Below are 26,662 nucleotides of genomic sequence, written 5' to 3'. Positions count from 1 at the left end.
AATTAAACCATTTTAGCAAGTTATTTAAGAAAATTTAAACAAACAACATATTAAACATTTTAAACATGGATGAAAAAGACATATTATGAAACTAGATGAAAAACTAAGCAAGTTTCATATACAAAGTTTTTACATGTGATGCTTAGTTTGTGAGATATTAAATGCATGAAGGCTAGGGGGTTTTCTGTAAATCTGCAAAACCCTGGAAAATAGCTAAATTCGGAGAACCAAAAAAAACATCCATTGGGCCAAAACTGAACTGGCCCAGCAGTAAGAAAAAAAAGGAGCGGGCGCTTGGGGTGGCCTCACCCATGGGCTTCGGCCCGGTTGGCAATGCAGAGGAGGGCCGACGGGGAGCGGGGCCTGCAATCGGGACGAGACCAGGAGGGCGCTGGAAGCGGCCCACGCGGCAGAACGCAGTTCGATGCGTGCGTTGGCTCGGTCGTCGAACCAGAGGGTCAACGAGGGGCACGCCTTGGTCTTCCTCGCGCTCGAATCAGAAGAAGTAGAGGCCGGCAGCGAGGCTTCGGACGACGATGATGAACTTGGCGCACGGCAAAGCTGACGGAGGCCGGCCCAACCTGGCCGTTCCGAGTTCAGGCGGCGGTACTTGTCAAGGCGACGACCTACAGGTGTGGCGGCACCAGATCCGGCTGCGGACGGAACAACGACAACGGCCATGCCGTTCTCTTCTGGTTCGATGAAGAGGAGGCACAGCGGCGCGAGAGAGGCCTGCGGCGCCATGGCTGTAGAACGAGGTGTCGGCTACAGGTTCGACGGGAGCATAGGGGCGGCTTCGGGCGATGCAGGGCGCTGTGGCGGATGGAGCTCGTTCCTGAGCAGAGGACAACGGTGGCCTTGGAGCGGTCCCGGCGATGCGGACGAGGGTCTGCTACGGGAAACGACGGAGCATGGCGCGGGGCAGAGGGAGCACGGGCGGCGGCGTCCTGGTACTGCTCGCCGGAGCAGCGTCGATGAGGAGGAAGACATCGGGTGGCTCAAGACATGCCGAGCACGAGGCGAGACTTGGAGTCCTTGGCGGCGGAGTGCTCTGCTCATAACAGAGAGAGATCGGGAAGTGAGAGAGAGAAAAGGAGGAAGAAAGGGAGAGCAAGGGAGGAGGGCGGGGGAGTCTAGCCTGGCGACTCGGGCAGGGAAGCGCGCGGGAGCTTCGGCGTCCAGATCAGGCACGGAGGATGGCATATGGGGATGATGGGTTGGTCAGGCGGGGCTGTGGTGATTTGCTCGTTGGGGAAAACGAGAGTGGGAGGAATTTTGGATCGGGAGGGGATGCTGCTGGTTCGGTGTGGAATCCGATGAAGAGAGTGGCGGCGGTGGGATGGATCCCTAGAAATTTGGGATTTGGTCTAGGGTTAGACTAGCTATATATAGTAGGTGGGTTGACTTAGGGGTATATCGTCCCTCCGATCGCAATCGAACGATCGCGAATAAAATAGCTAGGAAGTCCAAATAAGAAAATGGTGACGTTTTGTAGACGTTTGGGGATGATCTGGATCCAACGGTGACGACTGCCCGGGTCGGGTCCGGGACAATTTCGGACGCGCACGTGAGGGGTTCGATGCACTGTGCAGAGAGGGTTTCGGACCGTGCGGTAGCATCGGAAAACTACGGAAGCGAAGGGGGGAAGGAGGATGGACTAGGTGGGCTGTGGCGAGACTGCGAGGGGGAGAAGAGAGAGAGAGGGCCCGGCATCTGTTTCCGGAGACCGAAAACGTCCGACGTTAGACCGACTATAATGTCGCTATAGTTATCCGTTGGGCTATCAAACGAACTCTGAATGCGATGAAACTTGGCAGGCGGCCTACCTACAACATAACAACACCACATGCCAACTTTCAACCCATTCCGAGAACATTTTCCAGCCACTTATCAAATATTATTTCGGACATGCCGCGGGCGCGTGCAAGTGTGTCTGGGCTCAGAACGGACAATGGACGGAACTGGGGGAACCCGGACTAATACAAGTTTCGAAAACATGATGATGCAATGCACAAGATGACATGACAAGATGCGACACGCTAGCAAAAGACAAGGCAACAACAGCGAATAACTGGAGGACACCTGGCACAATGGTCTCGGGGCGTTACAACACTCCACCACTACGAGAGGATCTCGTCCCGAGATCTAGAATGGAACCGGAGGGACAACAGAAGAGAAAGAGAAGAGGTAAAACTAAGTTGCTCCTTTGACAAACTAGTGAAACCAAAGAACCTTGAAAAAAAGTTAAGCCATTTCGAGAAAAGAATACAACAGAGATAAATAAAGTTGAAAACCTCCGTTAGAAACGAGGAACAAGGAACACCAAAATCCGACAACACTCCGGTTGAAAAGAGATGAAAGACTTGATAAAATTAAAGAGCTTGAGCAAAAGGGACACAACACTCCGGTTAAATGGATAACCAAGAAAAAAACACGATCCTGACAAAACAAGAAGATGGGTTGAAGAGAGAAACATCACAATGCCAGCAAAACAAAAGTAAGAATGGAATGAACGAAGGGAAACAAGATCTTGAGAGAGCACGCTTACAACAAATGCTAGAACGGAGTTGTTGGAAAACCAACAACGAAAAGAATAAGCTTGATATGGTCTTATGGACTACATCTCAAATTATGAGGTGAAAACCTGCCACTCACGGGAAGCAGAATTGGATTGATATCAACAAGGAGACGAGGAAGTATTTCACCGGGAGGATAAAGAAGAACTTGGGTCCTTTATAAGCACCATAGATAGCAACAAACCTTAGGGAAGGCTTTAGGTGAAATATAACCCAAGATAACTCCAAAGAAGAGATTGATGAATTTAAAATACCTCATTCCTAACAACATGTGAATCATGAAACATGAACCCGAATTATCAAGAATGACATAATGCCACCTCCAATGATATGGAAGAAAGAATTACACTCCGGATTACAATATGAGGAAAACTTGAGCTTCATAGAAAAGAATCTCGATGAACACTTCAAGAAGGAATTAAATCGTTGATGACCCATCATGCTGAACCTCCATGAAGCACTCCATTAAACAAAAGAATGATCAAACGGAAGGAAAGAGAAGTTGAAAACACAAAGTGAAACCTTGTAATGAATTAGAAGGAGCTTTGCGACGAGACAAAGCGGAAAGGCTTGGAACTCCGGAAAAGAAAAGATAAAGACTCTCGAACTGAGAATGTGATATGATGAACCTCCGGAATAAGGAATTAATCACTTGGATGAAACAAGAATAAGAATTATATTATGCTTATCCTTCATCAATTTAAGGATTAAGATTGATATAGTGCAAACTTGAGAAGGTCTTCAACTATCCACTGGTAGAGTTTGACAGCACAAATGCCATTGATATGATAAACGAAGGAAGAAGAATCTTGGAAGAACCACCGTAAGAATTGAGAAAGAACGAAGAAAGGATAAAGAAACCCCGGGAAGAATTAGCAAATGAACGAAGATGCTTGAGAGAATTTAGATACATGAGAATGAAGAGATCACGAGCTGATAAGAGAATACTTGAATGATGCACCAGTAAGATTTGGAGAACCATAGCTGAAAGCTGAGAATGAATAAATCTTAGATGATGGGCTCTGGATAATCAAACTGAACAGAATCTTGAATTGCTCCTGATAGGTGAAAAGAATTCTCACAATCGAAAACAATTATGAGAGGATTGTGTCAAGCTTGAACTACGCATCTCTGAGAGAATTTTTAAGATTTTGAGGAAAACTCTACTTCGGTCTTCAAAATTCGAGAATGACGATGAGAAACACCACCATGACTTATTTAGACACTCTGGGAGAATCAAAAGCGAAGAGGTTGAACCAACGATGAAAAGGATTTGAAAGATCTTGGAGGAAAGCATTTGACTGATGACAATTCATTCTTACGTCAAACTTCGAAAAGAATTTGAGGATAGCTCCAGAAAAATAAGAAGAGTCAGGTAAGATCCTGGGAAAAGACTTGTGGGTTAGGGCCCACTCAAAAGAAACATCATAGAACGATTCAAAAGAGAGAAAGCACTGGTTGAATTAAATGACTTGAATGAGGGAACATCCTTGAAAGAGCTTGAACGAAAGCAGAGTGTAAGCACGAATCTTCAGGATATCTTCAGCACTCCGGAACAATTGAATAGCGAGAAATGACTGAATATGAGGTGCACCAGCAAGAGAAGGTATTTTAAATAAGGAAAAGAATATGATCAAACACCGAAATCTTGAATTGAATCCCCCTGAGAAGATAAAAGAACAAAGAATGATAAACTTGAGGCTCTGTTAGAATCTTCATGAGCATCACCGGGTAATAACATTGACGGAGAAGGAATGGAGAGACTTCCCATCAATAAAAGGATAGTTGAGTAAAAATTCTGAGTCCTCGGAGAAAACAAGGGAGGGAGGGCGGGAAAAACAAAGGCAACTTGGGACGGATGAAACAAACAACATTGAGAAGACTTGAGTTGATCTTGCGGATGTTGAAAAATGAACAGATCCACTTGAAGAGGAACACGCCTGTTGAAAAAGAATTAACATGACAACCTCGATGATCAAGAAGGATTAGTATTCACATCGGAGTATCAGAACACCATTTGGGGAAGGTATGGAATCAACATTTGACTTCGAAGCAACTCGAATACCACAACTCAAAACCAAAATGAAGGATTGGCTTGCAGAATAAGCCAGAACAAACATATGATAGAGATTTCGTCCGAAGTTTTTGTGGTGGGGCCTACATGGGCTCGATCATACGGCACCATCATGTACAAGGCAGTGCACATGACATATGAAGCGTCCCCGAGTCAGCATAGCTAAGGACTCTTTAAGACACAATGAGACCACTGTAAAACCAACCGTGAACAGGCGGACCACTAGACGTAGAACCCCAATTTCATATCATATATCCGTCGGAAACATATCCTAGGAGCTACTTGAATTCCCACTTATAAACACCCGAAATTTTCCGGTTATGCAATCAGGTGTTGGGGATACAGGGGAAGCATAATATCTCACCCAAAACTAACAAATCCTACATCCAGCTGTATCCATCCTTCAACACATAACCAAGAAACCTTCGGAAATCATTTACCTCAACCTTCCAAAAGCATCTGTTATACGAGTTATGGCAATACTCCCAAACTCCCGCCCCAGTACTGGGTGGCGTCGAGGTTATCTCACCAACAACTACATAAAAGAGATTTTCGATGTTGGCGAAACTAAACTCAGGTATTCCAGAACTGCAATGATAAAATTGTGATGACAACACCTCGGAGCTCAACTCCCCGGGACACTGCCACAACCCCTAAATGTCAGGAGGCACCAAGAACAATGTTCCCGTCACAAAACCATCGAAACGATTCCAAGATACCCGCGTGATCCCAAATTTTTTTTAGTGAAATTTGAGAAGAGAAGAGTCAAAACTCTACGTAAGGATGCCTCACCAGAGCGACGAAGGGACTGAGGAGTAAAAAGAATTCCTAACTCTCTGATATATATAATCCTAAATGTCTCAAAACATTTTTCTAGACTCAACAACTCCAACGATTCGATCAAGCAGGGGGCTCCTAAGGTCGGGGAAGGCTCTGATTACCAACTTGTGACGCCCTCGATGCGGCTATATCTCCCACGTGTCGAAGCACGACTTAGAGGCATAACCACATTGAAAGCAATGTCGCATGTGAAGTAATATTCACACAACCCATGTAATACATAAGGGAAAAGATACATAGTTGGCTTACACTCGCCACTTCACACAATACATGAATAAAGCATTACATCATCCAGATACAATCAGGGTCCGACTACGGAACCAAAATAAAAGAAGACTACCCCAAATGCTACACAGATCCCCGATCGACCCCAACTAGGCTCCACTACTGATCAACTAGAACGAAACGACACAAAGAACAAGATCTTCAACGAGCTCCTCCTTGAGCTTGGTTGCGTCACCTGCTCGGTACATTGGCACCTGCAAACTGGTTTTGGAAGTATCTGTGAGTCACGGGGACTCAGCAATCTCACACCCTCGCAATCAAGACTATTTAAGCTTATAGGAAGGGTAAAAGGTATGAGGTGGAGCTGCAACAAACGACTAGCATATATGGTGGCTAACATACACAAATGAGAGCGAGAAGAGAAGGCAAAGCGCAGTCGAGAAAGTATGATCAAGAAGTGATCCTAGAACAACCTACGTCAAGCATAACTCCAACACCGTGTTCACTTCCCGAACTCCGCTGGAAAGAGACCATCACGGCTACACACGCGGTTGATGTATTTTAATTAAGATAAACTTCAGGTTTTCTACAACCGGACATTAACAAATTCCCATCTGCCCATAACTGCGGGCACGGCTTTCGAAAGTTCAAAACCCTGCAGGGGTGTCCCAACTTAGCCCATCACAAGCTCTCACGGTCAACGAAGGATATTCCTTCTCCCAAGACAATCCGATCAGGCTCGGCATCCTTGTTACAAGACATCCTCGACAATGGTAAAACAAGTCCAGCAACACCGCCCGAATGTGCCGACAAATCCCGATAGGAGTTGGACTATCTCATTCTCAGGGCACACTCAGATAGGTCAAGCTACGAGTAAAACCAACCCTCGAGTTGCCCTGCAGGCTGCCCCGCAGGCTGCCAGGTCACATCGGACAACACCGGAAGCGAAGAGGGGAAGGAGGATGGACTAGGTGGGCTGTGGCGAGACTGCGAGGGGGGGGGGAAGAGAGAGAGAGGGCCCGGCATCTGTTTCCGGAGACCGAAAACGTCCGACATTAGACCGACTATAATGTCGCTATAGTTATCCGTTGGGCTATCAAACGAACTCCGAATGCGATGAAACTTGGCAGGCGGCCTACCTACAACACAACAACACCACATGCCAACTTTCAACCCATTCCGAGAACATTTTCCGGCCACTTATAAAATACTATTTCAGACATGCCTCGGGCGCGTGCAAGTGTGTCTGGGCTCAGAACGGATAACGGACGGAACTGGGGGAACCCGGACTAATGCAAGTTTCGAAAACATGATGATGCAATGCACATGATGACATGACAAGATGCGACACGCTAGCAAAATACAAGGCAAAAACAGCGAATAACTGGAGGACACCTGGCACAACGGTTTCGGGGCGTTACAGCATTGATTTTTGCAAAATAAAAAATACTTCTCTTGCTTCATGCCCATCTCTTCTAAAAATTTCTCATCCACAACACTGGTTTACAAGCATCAACCTCATATTTGTACTCGGCTTCTATGGTTGTTGCAGAAACACATTTATGTAATTTTGATTGCCATGACACTACTCCCCCTACATAAGTTGTTAGGTATCCAAAGGTTGACCTTCTAGGATCGATGTTAGCACAACAATCTCCATATCCATTGCCTTAGAGTCCAAGATTACAACTTCCAAAGCATGAACACGATGTAGAAGTTCCTTTGAGATACTTGAGAATCCACTTCATTGCTATCTAGTGAGCTTTACATGATTTTGTTATGAAGAGCTAATAAATTTAAAACCGTAGGCAATATCATACCTAGTGCACGCCATGGCATACATCAAACGCAACATACTGGTACGCACTTAAGTCATTTGTTTTTTCCTTTCTTTCTTGTAGGTTATTGTCCAATAGCCAAATTTTTATGGCTTGCTAGTAGATATTTAAATGATTTTGCATACTTCATATTGAACATTTCAACTACCTTCGCAATGTGTCTTTTATGTGAGAGGCAAATAGGCTTCCTTGATCTATGATGGTGATCTTCATGCCAACTATTTGCATGGTTGGTCCCAAATCCTTCATGGCAGATGATTTACTCATTGCCTTAGTAAGGAGAGCAATCGTCTTGTGCATTTTCAAACACATGTCATTAGCATATAGCAAGATAATAAGAAAATCAGCATGGAAACACCACTTAATGAGGACATAATGCCTAAGTTGTGATTTGTGGTAACCAAAGTCAGTCATAAAAGACTCAAAATTCTTGTACCACTACGCGGAGCTTGCTTCAAGCCATAGAAGGTCTTTTTTAATTCCAAAAATATGCTCCTTGCCTACAACTATGAATCCTATTGACTGGTCCATATATATCTTGACCTCTATGCCACCATTTAAGAATGCTCCAAGGTGTTAGTATCATATAGAAAATTCATCTCGTCCTATATGGCTTCCAACCATTCATTCTTGTGTGTATCAGACATTGTCCCAGTTGCATCGCTCTTCACCACATATAGATATGGTGGATGCTTGCATGAAGGCACTCAATCTCTCCCACTTCCTTTCTCCTACACTGGTGATGAATCAGGTGAACTGTCATTAGCTTCATCATTCCCATCATTATCAGGATTATTAGAGGCTCCTCATCACTTTGACATATACTTCCTTGGATAGTTGCATGTCCATTGTCTTTAGTGTCATCATCTCGTCCATGATCCCCATGCATGACAAAAAGGGGAATTGGATCCATGTTAAGCTAATATTTGGTGGTCTTTGGCTTCTCTGGTTTCCCACTAACATTTACTATTTCAATTTTCTCAAACACCATCTTCACTTCTTAGAATCCTTCTATTTGTTAGATCCCTCAAACTATAGCCATACTCCTCACTCGGCTGGCTGAGAAAGCTGCATTTCTTTGTCTTGCTATTAAGATTGAATCTCGCATCCATTGGTATGAGCACAAATGCACTACAACCAAAGACCTTCTGGTGATTGTAATATACCTCTTTCCCTGACCAAATTGTTTGAGGAATATCACCAACAAGAGGAACTAAGCAACATAGGTCAAAAACATAAATAAATTTCATGAATCCTTTAGTGTAATATTAGGTAGTTTAGCACGAGATATTATTAGTACGACTCTTTCCGCAATTGTCCTATTCATTCTCTCCAAAGATCATTGACATAAGATGTTTTTGGTGGACTCTTCTCAAGCATGATGCCATACTTTTTATGGTGCCTTTCTAAATGGCCTTCGTGTCAACACCATTGTATGATACCACACATTGTAGCATCCTACGAGTTTCACTTTCCACTTTGGTAGGAAAATCCTTGAAGATTCTATCACCCAATGACTATTTTCAACACAAAACAAAAAACTTTTCTAGAACGGTCAACAATGAATGTCAAAATGATATTGCTCCACTAATGGGTTTTAAGTCATGGAGCAAACATGCACAATATCAAGAACATTCACACAGGGTTGAGGGATTGTAAATATGCAAGCCTAAGTTGTTTTCCGGAAACACAATGTTCATTGGGTTTCAAGTATATAGCTTTCAATTCAGCAAGGTACTTCCATGCTAGGAAGAAAGTTAATGCCATTCTCACTCATAAGACCAAGCCTATTGCACCAGAAATCAATCGAGATTTCTTTCTCGGCAATGTTCAACACTTATATAGACAACATGGTTTTGGTCATATAGAGAAAACCTTGCCCACTTCCTTGAGCAATAATCAAATAGCCTTTGGTGAGCTTCCACTATCCTTCGCCAAAATATCTAGGATGTTTGATATGACTAAGCTTGCCCACTAATAACAAATTCAAACTTATGTTTTGAACTTTTATAGCATCATTGTTCACCAACTTGCAACATTTTTGTTCCTCAATGCATATAGAGACTTCGCCAATAGCTTTCGGTGAACTACTATTTCCCGTAATCACTTTTTTGTAACATATGTTGTCTAGGATGTGCAATACTCATTTTATATGTAATGTGGGAGGACACACCAAACACATAGCTGAAATCATCGAATATCATGAACATCACTATAGAATGCTTCATCTTTAGTGACTAAGTAGTCTTCAACTAGTGAAGTTATGGCTTAATTGTTCCCAACATTTTTCTCGGTTTTCTTTGTATGTTTACTCTCGACAAACTCTCTTTGTATGTCATGACGTTCCACAATTAAAGCAAGTAATTTCTTTTATCTATTTTGACTCTGATCTCCATCTCAATTTATCTCTACCTTATCGAACTCTTGTGTGACTGCATACTTGATTCTAATTCTTCACATCAATTTGATGCACATACACATTAAAAGAAGCAGTGCCATTCTTTCCCTTTTTCTTCTTTCTGGTATCTCCATTTAGCATATTGTTCTTCACCATCTCCAACGCGAGCTTACAATCTGGAGCTGAATATTTTTGGGATGCAAAAAAGTATAATCCAACTATTAAGGATGGAACCAATTAGCAACAATACTCACACATCATCCTCAAAATTGATCTTAAACATTGAGTGTTGATTTATATGGCATTAGGATGCATTCAGGTGTTCAATCACATTGTTGCCATCTCAGTAGACAAACTTAACAAGTATTTTGATCACCAAAGCCCTATATATATACATATGTCTTCCTCTCATATATATCCTCTAAACTCCGGCACATCTCATACACATTTTTTGATTTGCAACATGGTGGAATATATGGTGGTTAATGTGCGAACCATTCATACCTGTTCGATTTGTATGCATCACTTTCCATTCCACGTATATGACATTGTTGTGTATTTTATCTTTACAATTGGCTCCTTGCAAAAGGATGTCTTTCATAATGGGATACCATAGAGAGAAATGGGAAAAAGCATGGTTTATCATGCCACTTGCTGTGGCGCCTTATTCCATAGAAATTGTGAGCAAGCTCTTCGAGTACAATCAAAGAAATGGGATTAGCAATCTCGACGGTATACCTCTATCAAGAATTAGCATCCATATATGATCTAAACCTATAGTGGAAACAAAGCAATCTTGCACCAATTCTTGTACTAATTCAAGGATATGAGGAAAATAACTCTCACAACACACCAGACACACCACAAACATTGACTTGCATGAGCACCAGTCTTAACTACAGTAGTAATGTTAACAAACTAACACAAGATATTTCCATGGTAAAACCACAAGTTGTGATAAACTCGACGATCCAAAGTGACCCAATCTATTTACACTGTTATCAAGTGCGGTATACAACACTTTCTTCTCCATGTGGCACTAGATGTTCTTATACATGAACATATTTGGTTCTTTGATGACAAAAACAAGATTAGGTACTATGAGAGCTATAGATTGGAACAACTAACCAAACAACAGAGATACACAACTTGAAAGATATAAGGTGGTAGATCTATTCTTCACAACATTTGAGGAGGAATTTCCTTTTCTTGATGGGAAGATATTCCTTCAATCTTCATCTTCTTCGCATACTATCTTCGTTTTATCTTTTACTTCATCAACGGAGGCTAACCTGAAATTCATCACACCTGTTCGTAAACAGTTGTATATGAGGTTGGAAATTACCCTCCCTTGTTGTGCAAAATCCAAACTGACCATCGGTCATAACCCCAACTGGTAGTGGGATCTTGCACAAGTTTTGGCTGCCTACAAAAGCTTTAAATGTTAATTTCCTCGTATCTCACATGAGGAGGATATCCCAGTAGAAACTATAAAGCAACATAATAGATAAAGGAGCAATGCCAGGCAACCACATCGGGCCATACATTCTCAATTCAACATTTTTTTACATAAATAATTGATGGTAAAATTCCTATCTTTGCACCATAACGAACATGCATGCACCTAATAGTGTAAATAATGTAGGTGAATCGAAGAAATATGTCATCCATCCCCAGGGAGGGATGATGATCCCATTTGGAGGGGAAAAGCCCACTCCCGAAAGATGGTCACGGATTGATCCATCTGTCTTCAAGCTAAGGAGTGAAACATTCCTCAGGCATGAAAACCTATAGAGGAAAATCTAGTTGATATAGGGGATGACCATACCAAACCTCTGATTTTAATTTCTGTTTTTCAGAGATAAGAAGAAATGTCCAGCTCCGAACTATGCCGCGTACTACCCAATAGGTGTTGACTTGTTTGCAAGCCCCAAGAAGGTTTCGCACATCGCCGAACACATTGATCTTCCACAAGTCAAATCACACGACAAGCTCCCATCACTTTTGATCGTCAACATCCAGGTATATCTAATAGGTATATATAGTTTCTCATCTTTGTCGCTCTGATCTTCATTTCCTTTTTTCTACAACCACAGATACCTACCTATCCTGCTGCTATGTTCCTCGGGGACAGCGATGGAGAAGGGTTCAGCCTTTGTTTGTACTTCAAAATCTCAGAGTACTTTGACAAGGAGGTTTCAGAGCATTTCAAGGAATCCATCATGGTGAGTGCCTTCTCAAGTCAACATACTAATGTTGTAATATTATAACTTCTTTATAGTGAGTTCTATTAATGTTTCTTTTGGCAGAGATTTCTTGAGAATGAATGTGAGAAGGTGAAAGGGTTTGCATCAGAATCTACAATGGCATATAGAGATCGTTTGAAAATCATGGCTGGATTGGTTAACCCAGATGATCTTCAGTTGAGTTCCACAGAGAAAAAGCTTGTCCAAGCATACAATGAGAAGCCAGTCCTCTCCCGCCCTCAGCATAGTTTTTATGAGGTTAAGAAACAAATTCCTTTTCATATATTATTAGATGGACACGATTAAATATTATAAATATTATGTGTGTGTATGTGTTTTTATCTTTTTTCAGCCCAAGAAACTAACAAAATAATTCAAAACTAATAAATAATTTCATAACGTAGTAGATTTTCAAATATGCTCAATAGATAGTAAATTTCCTCTTTAAATTTCATAACTGAACATAACCACATAATGATAAATAAGTAAATTGTAGAAACATTATTAGGCGGGTTAAAACCATTTCATTATTCTCTACATTGTTTCAATGTTTGTAAATATAATAATAAATTGGGCATTATACTAGTGTACATGAAATTAAGTGTTTTATCTCTTATAACCAGGGTGAGAACTACTTTGAGGTAGATCTTGATATACACCGGTTTAGCTACATTGCAAGGAGGGGACTGGAATCATTTAGGGAACGCCTCAAGAGTGGCATCCTTGATTTGGGTTTGACAATTCAGGTAAGTTGTTTTTTCCATCTGTAATTACTCCATTTGCTTCAAAACACATGTCATTTTAGTTGACATAGACTACGAGATACAAATTTTATATATTTATAATGGTCGGCAAAATAGAGTCAAACTGCACACTTTTCAGGAGTTCGTCCTTTTAAGAGCGGTTAGCATTGATTAGAGGTTTCACACCTTTCAGACCATTTACTGATGTATTTCATGAATAGTCAAACAAGTTGGTATGTTACCATATGTGGAGAGAGAGAGAAAGAGAGAGAGTACAAGAACACCATGACGCATGTAAACATCAAGATGCAAAGCTATTGATTGGGATACACAACCGTAGCGAGCACTCAAGCTAAAAGTCTAGGGCTAAATTTCGGGAAAGATAGTGACCATGCTGGTTGCCCCACTACGGACATAGAGACGAGCTTTGTTGCCGAGGATCAAAGTGAGTAGGAAGATGGAAGGCTTCTCAAGATTGAATATGGATGCAATGCAATCTGTACAAATCCACCATGCTATTAGGACCAACAGGGAGGAGAGCCCCATGTGGTGGCTAGCCGACGAATTGTTGAAGGTCATAGTCCACTAGTCAATGAACTCTTAGCTATTTTCAGGGGGGTCCTGGTTGAGCGGCACAAAGACAACATATTTTGACGTACTTGGTGCAATAACAGGCACCCTCTACCACATAACGGAATAGAAGTGACCGGCCAAATCATATCATCACTAACGCACCAGTGAAATGTTAGTAGTTCCGAGTCAGTGATGACTTTGCAATCATTGACGGGCCAAGAGGCCTGTTAGTGATGATGAATACTAGATATGGGCTATCCTGTCAATGGTAACAATCCCAATGCAGCAAGCAGTGGAATATCACCGTCAACCTCTATGTAGAGGCAGACAGTGATGTCAAATTCTGGCTGGCAGTTTTTAGCTGCACTGCTATCATTCTCCTAGAAGTACCACAGTGTTCGTCAGCTACACAACAAGAACAACAAGAACAATAAGAACAACAACAACAACAACAACAACAACAACAACGAAGCCTTTTGTCCCAAACAATTTGGGGTAGGCTAGTGGTGAAACCCATCAGATGTCATGACCAACTCATGGTTCTGGCACATGGATGGCAAGCTTCCCTGAACCCCTTTCCATAGACAGTTTTTTGGTGATACTCCAGTCCTTCAGATCTCTCTTTACGGACTCGTCCCATGTTAAATTCGGTCTACCCCGACCTCTCTTGACATTACCAGCACGCTTTAGCCGTCCACTATGCACTGGAGCGTCGTAACATCAAATACAAAAAATAACATCAAATACAAATTACATATATAAAATCTATTATGTTGCATTTCATGGCATTCACATATATTTCTATCTTCATATACAAATAATTGCATATCATGATAATCACATTAGTAGATTTTCACTTAGAGGATTTTGTATCCTTCGTTTGCTACTTCTCAATAAATTTATGATGTCGCATTCAATATCCAGACTATTGAAGGAAATAATGTATGTTGAATTCCAATTGCCAGATATCAACACCCGTGGTAAAGCACGCTAAAAATATTTTGGAAAAATTTCTATATGTGTGTGTGTGTGAATTAAGTAGAACGATCTAGTTTGGAATAAATATACCATTGTCTTGCTAACAATTGCAGTTTCGAATAAATAGTTGGCGCAGTTGTAACAGGTAATCTTGCGAAGAATCAATATTTTTGTACGTTGCGATAGAAATTGAGAAAGTTCGGTGGCTAGACATTCTGCTTGCACTGTACATAGCACTTGTTAAAAGAACAACATGGTGAACGATGTCTCCCTGTTTGAAAAAAGAGCAAGGTATACTTAGCTAAACACAAATAGAAGACAACACTAATTATTTTTCAAGTATTCTAGCTAAGGAACCGATTGAACAACTCTAGGTAAATAAATATGACCTCCTTTCTCCCTAGCTTCTCCAAGAAGCAGGTGGGTGGCACAAAACAGAGAATACCATGTTGGTTTCGTTAATGTTCTTCATAGGACAAAACCAACAATATGATATTTTTGTGTACTATGATAGAAACAACTATATCTGTTCAAGAAGGAGTCCACATGAGATGAGAAGGAATAAGGTCAGAAGGAATACATTTAATAGTATATACAAACTTGGTGAGAGGATATGATAAAATTCTAACGCAGTCATAGGAAAATTCTTATATTTTCGGATTCTTAGCACAATGACATAGCAATCAGAACATTCATATTTCGTAACTTTTAGAACAATGGCATTATGATATTGAAACTACAACATGATTATTTTTGTAATTGCTCTGTACATTATCCCATAGTGATAGAGGCGAAGCTGTCCTGATGTTCTGATGAGAGGTAGCTATCATTTTTGGTGGAAGTCAACTTTAATGATCAGACTACGAACGTGCGAAGATTTCGTGCCTTAGCAATAGCTAGACCAGTACCGAGGGTTTATTGACCATGGAGGAGCATAAGCAACCTGACCATGAGGGTCTATTTCCTTCACGCAAAGGAAGAAAAAGCAAGAAACTGAGATAGAATCTGGATATTCCGAATTTAAGTGGAAAGCATTAAAGATCCAAGTGGGGTTCTGTGATGTTTTGATCTAGTCGTTTAACACAAATGAAAGTTGTGAGTAGCAAATATGGCGAACTTCTAATCTAAAAAAATCCCAACTATTAATTGACACCCTAAGTGTTTTATTTATAGGGAGGCAAAGGAGAATTTCGTCCACCCTTGGCAAGGTGGAACTAAATTTTGTCCTAAGTCATTTTATCGATTAATACAAACTCTGGAAACAACCTGTTAAATCTATTTCAAAATTAAATGGGCTTGGCCAAAAAATAATGTGGTGTGGCACCTAAAATAAACAAAGGATGATTTTTTTAAAGTCAATCTTGTATATTTCGTCCATGTATTTTTATGTCATCATGGTGGCTACAAAGTGCTGTAAACTCCATTCTTGTTCACTTTGCGCGTGCCTTCATCTCGACACTTGATCATACTCCACTGTTCATCCTTCTTGTCCATGCTAGGCCCTTAATTTGTAAACAAAACAAATGTATCCAATTTAGGCGACATCATATTCTCATGAAATTTAGAATAATTAGTAAGAAAAAAAGTAATTGGTATTTTAATCTGTATTCCTAAGCTCTAGTAATTGATCTAACATCGGTAGTAGCAGTGGTTGTGGGTGTAACTGTGGTAGTGATGTCCTCATCACATAGAAATTACAACCCCATGTTTTTTTAACTCTCACCATATACAATTTAACATGTGCATTGCCATACAGTGATATAGCACAATGACAATTATTCATATTGTTGCCACATTAATATGATGTATAGCACAATTCATATTGGAAACAATATATTCACAAAAAATAGCTTAGGCATTAACACAAAACATATGAGTGTACTGAAATTCACCATCATGGCTATTGTCGCGGACAAAGAACATGGAAGTGATGCCGAAGTGAATGACAACGCACAACGGTGCGAGAGACCTGGCAACACCAGGCGCACACTAGGCCTCTTACGGGTACACATGGGAACACACATGACGAGCACACATGGGCACCAAGGTCATGGCACGTTGATGACGATTCACCATTGATGGTGTGCAGCAATGATGCGGTACCGTAAATTTTGTGGCGAGGAGGTCAGGAGATGGTGCCACCAGGCACCAAGTAGGACAGGGGACAATGTGGCATAGTGGCAGTGATATGGACAATGTGGTGGGGCATACATCACCATTGATGGTGTGCGTCAATGATGCAGTACCGTCAATTTTGTGGCAAGGAGGTGAGGAGATGGTGCCACCGGGCACCAAGTAGGAAAGGGGACAATGTGGCATGGTGGCAGTGATATGGACAATGCGGTGGGGCATACGTCAGTACCAGATATCTCAATAGGGTTAAGTATTTAGAATGGCATTACAATAGTATGAGTATCCGTCCCTCGGCAGTCTTGCTTTGTGGCAGGTTAGTGAGATGGCAGTAGCACTGACTACCACATAAGACTGGTAATTATCAGTGATCTAGGGCATAGGAATTTTAGTTTTCTAATGGTTGAAAATAGTGCCAATACTATTGATTTTAATCTATAGGTTACGTACAAGTTGTTTTTCATCTGATGTTATTATTATTGTAGGTTCTATTCCATGCATGTAAAAATATTTATATATCGGCCATGAGAGGGGGCGGTCTCTTGTGTTTAGAAGTGAGGTGTGTCATTCGATTATGAGAAATTTATGATATTTCGAGGGAAGATTAACCAAACACATTTATTTTCCTCCTCTAGATAATATGGTGTGATTTGAATGCACTTCTTCTTTCATTATCTTTGATCTATAATTCAAAACTTGATGTGTAAATGTAATTTTTGCTGTGAATAATTAATCAGACATACTTGATTGGACTTGAATGAAACTTGGTCGAAATGGATTACACAAAGCGAATATTACAAGATAAAATAAATTAGATCCTTACTAAAAATATCTACTATTTATACTAGGCACTTCTTTTCCTCCACCTTGACACCCACGCCGAAGTCGTGGGCTCTCTCTATTCGGCCCAAGGCCAGTTATACAGTCTCTTGTGACACTACCATCTCAGCTTTAGGCTAACTATAGTTTTCACGGTCGGGGCCTATAGCTGCTTCCACAGAATTGCGGGCCTTCGCATCTATTGATATTGACTCTATGCATAATTTTTTGAGGCTGGCGATTGTGTCATTGCATTGACGAGCTTCCACCTATGGACGCTTGTCCTCCTCCCACTCGACCGTAAAGGCTTCACACGATGCCGACTGCTTGTCCATTGGTCGTCATCTCCGCTAGAGGCTGGTGTGCGTAATGATCTAACTACACGTTAAAGACCAAGAACTTCCTGGTTCATCTAGCCTGTTCGGGCTCTGCGGTGACAAGGCTTGACGTGTCATTAGAAGTGTTGTAGATTAGTTAGAGTAAGGGAAGGAAAAGTGGAGCCTTTGATAATATATCACTTCGATGGGGGGAGAGGCAGTGAGGCAACAAAGATGAGGGGTGATGGAAGTGCCATTACTCCATATATGTATAGTTGGAGACAATGTGGGAATTATCGTTGCTAGTCAAACAGGTGTTGTCACGTCATGAGAATCATCACCTGTTCAATCCTACACACTAGGTACCCATGTATGCACATATAATTGAGGACACATGAATGCGCCTCCATTCACATCCCAATTGATCAACGTAGGAAGGAGGCCAAACAAATTCTAGAGACACACCAAGACACCAACTAGGAGTTTAGTGATGAGTTAATATAAAGGACCACCAAACAATGGACGGTCATACATGTTAAAATTTAATTCAAGAGAAGCAAACCAAGGTGTAAGATGAACTCACCACTAATCGGCCTTCTCATGAATGGGTATTGTTAACTATCGATCAATGATAGGTGCGAGTGCTATTAAGATCTGAGTAGTTACCTCACGACTAGGTTGTCCATCCTCTTTGCGTGCTGACCATATAGCACGCAACTAGTGGCATGTGGTAGTCCATGAAAAAGAAAGCGGTCAGCAGTCCATCAACACGTCTGAAGGGCTAAATAGATACCAAGTTCACCGATTGAGCTGCCATTGATTCTGACTAGTTGTGTCTGCGAACAATGCCTCATAGCAAGATTGGGCAGGTAGTGTTTGTTGTGCCAGGTAGTAATTTCCCTCAAGTGGATGACATTGAGGTTAACTAAACCAATAAGAACGCTTGAACGTCAATGATTAGTACCTACATAGAACTACGGTACTTGTCTTGGTCCCCCAACGAAAAGAGTGAAATTGTAAATCTCATTGAACGGTGAATAAATTACAGATGTGTATCGACAAAGTTATTTCTATAAATATTACCATACGTGCCATAATTGCACATAGGCATCATTTTCAGACTTATATAGACCATAACCTAACTATATCTATAGCTAATATTCTACCCCAAGACCGATATCTAGTATGCATCTTAAAGGTATTAAATAACACAGAGCATTGCATTAAGCATGATGACATTATATAGATAATATATTGTGTTTACCCCCGTCCACCACCAGGACAACTAATCAACTATGTTTTTATCCTAGGTGGAAACAATACACTACAAAACTTTTCCACTTCCTGTCACTATAGTAAATTACTTGCAAGGTTGAACCCATCTAACGTAGACAACCCCCTCTTGAACATCATTCACCTAAAGATGGAAAGTGCAATAGTCATAGATCCAAGAGCATACATGTCTATAATTTAAGCATCATGGAACTCATATGAACCCAAGAATCAAATATGTATTGATCCTATCATGAAGTGACCGTTCATCACAAAATAAGGAATGGAACACCAAATTACATCATATGGTTCAAAATTATGTAGAGCAGCTTCTGTCATTATTGTATTGAAGAAGAAGAAGAAGACTAAGAAGATAGAGAGAGATTGCAACTAGCTACTGTTAGGTACCATTGTCTAAACATAACTACTCACACCTAGACATGTTTGCACCAACATTGATGTATATGATCTCCACGCGAACCCACCTTGCTACTCCCTCCTAGACCGCACCAACCTATCGCCTAGGGCCTATAGGGGTCCCTAGGTGGGTCCAAGCCGCTCTGACTCTGTTTCTTCCCGCATCTTTGTGACATATATTATTACTTTTTTCTCATGGAAAATTGATATTTCTAGATGTCCAAAATAGGAAAAAAAATAGAAAGTAGCATTGAATTAATATGCTAGTCTAGAAAAAGGGAGAAGATGTTTTCAATACTATGTCATTATGATATAAGTGTAGCATGAAACAAGCAGAAATTGTAGATACATGTAGAACATATCAACATCCCAATCTTAACCCCTGCTCGTCCTTGGGCAGTTAAATGATCACAGAATAATGTTTGGTTGTAGAAATAAACGTACTCTTGCATTTCATGAATTCCTGATCCTATTGCCATATGTTACGAAAGAATGTCAAATTATATTGGAAACATAGGATGACTTGGTTTTCCTTTTATAATAGCAATCTAATCATAAACCAACCCAAGGGAAACCAAGTTACTTTGACCACGTAGTACCGTATCAGCTCATAATAGGTCATGCAATACTTGAGTGCAAGTCTAGCCATATAACTTTTACAACCGAACAAATAATAATAACAGGGGTTTATGAGAAGTCAAAAAGACATAAGAAAGTTTTGCACTACCTTGATTCCGCATGGAGACCTAGATCATTTGAGGAAGCTCATCATTGGAATATACAAGCCATGTTCTATTATTGAAGGAACCCCAACAAGTCTATGAAACATGAACTATATGACAACTCTATATACCAAATTCAATAGAGAAAGAGCTACTTTCAAGCACAAGTGTATACTAAGGAAAGGATAGTAGTGTTGCTCCCTCTCTCAATCGTCCATTTATTTTTTGGCATCCATGTTGTAATTTTTCTATATGTCTCAAGGTAGGAGCAACACTCTACAATGGTATAAAATACACCATAATTTACTTACAACTCAACCATGCCCAGCTAAACTCAACTCAAGTGAGAAAACTAATGATTATCATCATGTAGAAATTCTAATGTATGCCTTTGGTACTGTAACAGTATATCTAGGAATTGCCATAGACTTCCATGGTAGGTAGGTATGGTGGATATTTTGAGGAATATAATTTGTGGGGTTATGTGTTGGCGAACAGGAAGAATCCCTCCCACGAGGTTTGAATGTATCAACAAAGTAAGGACCTAGTCTCGATGTGAGAGTGGTAAATGCTCGATACTGAAGAAGCTAGCCAGATTGAAGGTAAAAGATGTAGTGTGGTATCAATCTCATATTAGTCATAAAGAGCTAAATCATTTATAATGAAAATTATATAGTATTATCATAAATATTGCATCAGTAAGAAACTATTGGGGGCGTTGGTAGTTTGGCGCTGCTTAGGCCCATTTTCGTATCTCAACCTAAACAAAATTGTTGGTTTACTTACAACTGCCCCCCAACTTGGAATTCATCGCAATACTAGAGGTTTCCAACCAACATTCCATTAATTAAGAAAGGTAATGATCCCATATGATCGTACAACAACTCCTCACTATTGTAGTCAACCACTTTTACTAACTCATCCATTTATTACTCCCACTTTACCTCAAAACTATTTCAAAGGATCCTATTTTACCTTTATGACTATACACTTGCCCATGCAACTTATAATCATACCCTTAATGCATACACATTAATGTTATTACCGAGGTATTAATGGCATGCCAATTACCAATTTCTACTCAACTATCTAAACAAATATAAATGAAGCAACAGAGTGTTCAAAATGTGTTTCTAACAAGACTCATGCTTTAACAAGAATAAGTAAAGCAAAGAAGCAATTCTACAATCATATGACCATACATGGGATCTTACCAAGCATATTTATTCAGGTGTGATGATTTTTTAAGATCAGCATGCAAAATGAAAACAAAATGACACTCCTAGAATAACACATGTCATGTGGATAAATAGAAACATTGGTCGAACCGAGACAAACCGATAGTTGTTGTTGAAGAAAGGGGTCTTCCTTGGGCGTCCCAAAGATTAGATACCTGAGACTTTTTGAATACTTCCTTGAGGAGCCTTTGAAAACCCCAATATTGAGATTAGCCTCTCATTTTTCTCCTTGTATCACTATCTCGCCTGGGTTTTAACAACTTCAGACGCATAGAACTTATAGAGAAATTGTGACATTGGTTATTTATAAATAATACTTAAATAAAATCATTACTTTCCAAAAAAAAAATTGAAGAAAAATATAATTATCATTATCTACTATGTGGCAAACAATCCTAGCACTCCCATAAAATTGCAAATATAAAAGTTTTTTACTACTATCAAAAGAGTCTATCAAAATAAGGAAATCTATAAATATGCAAACAATATCCATGCTTACTATCTAAAGAATTCACAATTATATTAGAAACTGATGAATTGATCTCACTTTTTAGTAGAAGCAAACATTTGTTTCAACGCTAGAACACAAAAATTTCTAACTGAGAAAGGTAATGACAATTATTGGCATTTTGTTAAGAAAAATAACAGAAAACAAAGTTGTTACAAAAAAGAACAAGCCCATTGAAAAATAAAAGAAACAAAAATAAAACATAGGTTGCGACCTACAAGCGCTTTTCTGTAATGCCTTTTATCTAGGTGTAATGTTCTCCGTATAATTTTTTGAGTTTTTGTCGGCATTCTTGAAAGAGTCCTTACTAGCAGATGTATTTTTCATAGGAGGTCCTTTCAATATTTTAGTAGCACTCTGACATTTAAGATCCTTTCCTCCATGAAGTTTAAGGTTACGAACTTCTTTCGGTGTGTTGATACAAGTGTGGCGAGTTCTGGCACCAATGGTAGAGAGGGCACTTTCACAACGAGCTTGGTGAAGAGGTGTATACGGCTGATGGATCGATATTGAAAAGTGAATCTGCCTAGGGATTCTTGTATAATGACAGCTTGGTAAAGTCGTTGGAGCCCCATGCCGGTTCATGTCGTAGAACTTTCTTGAACGCCTCACAAAGTCCAATTTTATTATACTCCTTCAACTAACAAGGAACTTGGCGGTGTACCCTTGCACTCGAACTCCACTAGGTCAAAAACCTAGGATCAAGCTCCTGCATTGCAAGGGAGAAATCATGCTCATCTAGCGTCCACAAGAGATGAGATAAATGGGGGAAGAGGACCTACATCATGTTGGCAACATTACACAATGGACTGGCCAATAATGATTTCTAAGATCCTATTTTTTGTTTATGATGTGATGTAGACAAACAACCAGTTGGTGTCGCCATCCTGAAGCCATGTGAACCACACATGTTTACCTGGCATACTATGACTTAGAGGAAGGCGAGTTCGAGGTAGGTTCCTTTGAGATTTTGTTGGATCCATGCTTGAAAGGCATAGAGTGGTTAGATATATTATGAGGTGTCAAGACAACCGATAATCTCGCGGGATATGAGCAGCTGTAGGGAAACATTTTCGATCTTCTTGGCTCTCCAGGAACAAAGTTGTTGAGTGGTGGTCACGAGTTGGGAGACAATGCAGTAGAATGGGTCCAGCTTAGCAGCCATCGAACTCCATGTTTCTATCACCACTTGATGAATCCCATCAATCGTAGGCTAGTCCTACTCAAAGCGGAAGTGGCATGCACGGTGGTACTATAAGCACAGTTGACGATCCGCTGGCAGTGGTGGGAGAATACCCTTACAAGGGAGTAGATCAGGCTTCGGTGGTGTAGCTCTTCCTAGCTGTAGGTACAATTTGCTTCATTGATGTGCTCAACGGAGGGAGCATAGCACCAGGCAAGCCACCCACCCAAGAGGAGAGGTCATCGTTCTAGATGATAAAAGACGATTGCACCACTTGAAGAGGTAGATCCATAAGACAAGGAAGTCAAACCACCTCTAAGGCGACAAATTGGTAGTGCACAATAGGCTGGAAATAAGGAAGAGTGCACCCACACACTACATGGCTGAAGTGATAACAACTCCTTTACCAGTCGCCTAGCGACCAGAGACATTATGGCGCATGTCGTTGAACGTGTGGCACTCATCGACCGGTGGGTGGGGCGACAATGATTGCGGTTTGTTGCGACTTTCCAGGTGTACTTGGGTTGTTTTCCATCACAGAGGACCGAATGTAATTTAACCTCGGCTATGGATACAGAGTGATCAGAGATGTGTCTGGTGTGTGAGCACCTCCGCCATTAGGGACATAGGGGCATGTCCAATAGTCAGTTTTGGTAGGAGGGCTTATACTATAAGAGCACATAGAAAATGACGATAGAGCCAACACAGCTCCATCAATAGGCTAGTGGGGGTGTGGGATAGCTCCACGGGTTACCATGCGGGATATGTGGGAGGAGGTGGGTTGACACCGAGGCCAAAAGTGGCTACCGACTAGGGCTAGAGTGGCTCCCATGAATGAATTATTCATATGTTTGACATATGGGATATTCAGGTATGTATTTATGAGCACGAAGATTATTATTCCTACAATTGGTACATTACGTAAGGCACAAAGGCATGAAGGATGAAAGAACAGACATCAACAACTTATATGTCCTTCACTCTTTAGTTTGCTCAATTTGAGCATATTATATAGGGCACCGCTAAGTGTCAGCTTAATGTCCACAACCCAAATCGGTTGACCAAAAACCAATGATTAATCCCTGGTGAGAGTTGGATATCTTTCACCACAAACACATAGGATAAATAAATAACTGCCCTATGGGGGACGCATCCCACACAAATAGCGCACCTGGGAAAGTGACACCCTTGTTCTTGGGCAAGAGATGTAGACTCCCATGACGCTCCCCTGACCAATTTGCTCCCAGCAGCCATCGACAATAGTTGCACCACTAATAGCTCCCAATCACCCCCGCCATGTCATCGGGCAACTTAGCCCTTGCCTCGTTGTCGCAGCTTTGTGCATGGCATCTTCGTCCACCAATTTTAGCTCATCGCAGCTACATTCGTCGTATCCACCATGGATGACTGTCTAGTTCCCCGCATTTTGGGTACCGAGTGAAATTTCATGATCCCACGCGGTTACCACGTTTACCGTTTCCCCTCGAGAAACACTCTTACCGAGCAAAATATCTCGAATATTTTGAAATTTTTGAATTCAAACGCTTAATGTCGGATTAAATAGGTGCCATCTCTAGTCGCGGGTTTGAGTCTGCCCTCTAGCATTTCTATTCTTTTTTACGAAGAAAAAGTTCAAAAATGCTGAAGCATCCAGGGATCGAACTCGCGAAGTAGGAGCAAGCGGAAGTTGTGGTGCATTAGCCACTACGCCAGGGCATTTCTAGTGAAACTCTAGAGTCAAATACGTATATATATCAACGTCAAAAATATTTGAATTCAAATTTCAATTTTAAATTTCATCTAATTTTTTTTCGGAATTTCACGGTTACCGTGGTAACCGCAAATTGCGGTGACCCTCGAGAAAAAAGGTCCGCTTGGGATCCAACGCCTTGCTAGTTCCTCGCATCAGCTGTCAAAGCTAGATGTAGCACCTAGAGGCACTGGTTCCAGCTTGCAGGCCATCGCTTGAAGCATCGTTGATGTTAGTTTCAACATCGTTTGATGTCGGTTCCAGCACCATCCACCAGCGGTCACATCTTTTGGTGTTGTCGGTTGTAGTATTCGGCGTAGATGGGATCGGAACTCGGAGCCCACTATAAACCCAGTCGCAGCACACCCTACTTCTAGTTCCAACATCCTGCACCAGCCATCACCACCCCTATAGCCATGCGTTCGCAACATGCATCGCTACTGGTTCCATCACCCATGTTGTGTGTTCCAATATACTGAGTTGTCCGATTCAACACCGTCGCTTCCCTTGGTCACCATAGTCACATCTTGGAGGAACCAAGGTTTCATCTTCTGTACTGGCTGGTCAAAAACTATGGTGACGGGGTTTGTAGATTCTTTGTCGAGGCTCATGCTCTACTCAAAATTCCCTTTGAGCTCTGGTCACTTCGAGGCAAAAGGGGGATGCCTAGGTGGGGGAGACTACTAGCGTCCCAGATGGTAAGAGGCAGGGCACACCTTCCCCTCCCCACTTCATCGTCGTCACATCCATCCTCTAGATAGTACCATGAGGGTGGAGCACCACTCCATCATGGTCGCTCTCATTGCGTGTGGGAGGAGGCAAAGTAGTAGCGCTTCAATTGGTGGTATTGAAATGGCTCGTGGTCAGCATGGTGGGAAGAGAGCAAAGGATAGGTGTGCTAGGACAGGGCATGCGTGGTGATCAGGAGACAAAGAAGAAAAAGAAAAGTGAGATGGAAGTAAAATGATTGTGTTTCTTGGTGGAGGATAAAGAAAGCAAAGGAAGCTATGCCTCGGACCCACGACGTGGCCCAGATGTGTGCGACTGGCGAGGACGACCTTGCTCAGCCGACATGCAATCTTTTCCTTTTAGACAAGCTCTAAATGATTAAGGATCATATGCTTTACCGCGTGGACACATTATTTTCATGCCTGACCTTTCATAAATAAAACATAGATGACCAATGAACATTGTAAGAGGTGTCTCCATTTAGAAAGTAAAAAATTAGGTAGTTGTCCAAGACAAATATCATATTTCTTTTGTCTGACTTATTTTCATTTCTTTAGTTGATTTTATAATCATACTGCAGGCCCAGAAGCAAGAGGAACTCCCTGAGCAGGTCCTTTGTTGTGTTAGATTGAACAAGATAGACTTTGTCAATCATGGGCAAGTTCCAACGATTGTCGCATTCGATGATAAGTGATATACTGGATTGTAGCGGCTGCCTTGTGCAAGTTGTTGGAAGGCTAGATATGAAGATCTAGAGGAACAAAACAAAAATCAAAATTCCATGAGAATTATGCACCTCACATGTTCATTTAGCCTAATATATTCGCTATGTTGCCTGCTTTCATAGGCATGGATATTTTCTGATAGATAAAATATATAACTGTAGCGGTGAAACATGTGAACTTCTCTTGCTTCGGTACTGCTTTGGCAAGATAATTCTTAAACTGTTTTTGTAATGATGCATATGATATACCATCTAGCAAATATTGGTTAGGCACAATATTTTCTTGTAAAACACTTCTGATGTAGGATGAAACCATAGGTGGAGATCTTATTCACACTTGGTGGTGAGGAAGGAGAAATCAA

General features: G+C 41.1%; 1 protein-coding gene across 1 annotated transcript in view; it reads left to right on the top strand.

Annotated features, from left to right (window-relative positions):
- Positions 1 to 26,270, top strand: part of LOC125553805 — a 34,111-nt gene extending 7,841 nt beyond the window's left edge. Inside the window, exons 4-10 of the mRNA XM_048717499.1 lie at positions 9,422 to 9,466; positions 11,597 to 11,729; positions 11,811 to 11,973; positions 12,048 to 12,176; positions 12,261 to 12,455; positions 12,821 to 12,943; positions 26,157 to 26,270. Coding sequence (XP_048573456.1) covers positions 9,422 to 9,466; positions 11,597 to 11,729; positions 11,811 to 11,973; positions 12,048 to 12,176; positions 12,261 to 12,455; positions 12,821 to 12,943; positions 26,157 to 26,270 — 902 coding nt within the window. The remainder of the gene's footprint in view (positions 1 to 9,421; positions 9,467 to 11,596; positions 11,730 to 11,810; positions 11,974 to 12,047; positions 12,177 to 12,260; positions 12,456 to 12,820; positions 12,944 to 26,156) is intronic.
- The last annotated feature ends 392 nt before the right edge of the window (positions 26,271 to 26,662 follow it).

The sequence above is a fragment of the Triticum urartu genome, chromosome 4, assembly GCF_003073215.2.
Source record: "Triticum urartu cultivar G1812 chromosome 4, Tu2.1, whole genome shotgun sequence".
Classification (NCBI taxonomy): domain Eukaryota; kingdom Viridiplantae; phylum Streptophyta; class Magnoliopsida; order Poales; family Poaceae; genus Triticum; species Triticum urartu.
The sequence above is the reverse complement of the archived record's forward strand: the minus strand, read 5'-3'. Positions and strand labels throughout refer to the sequence as shown.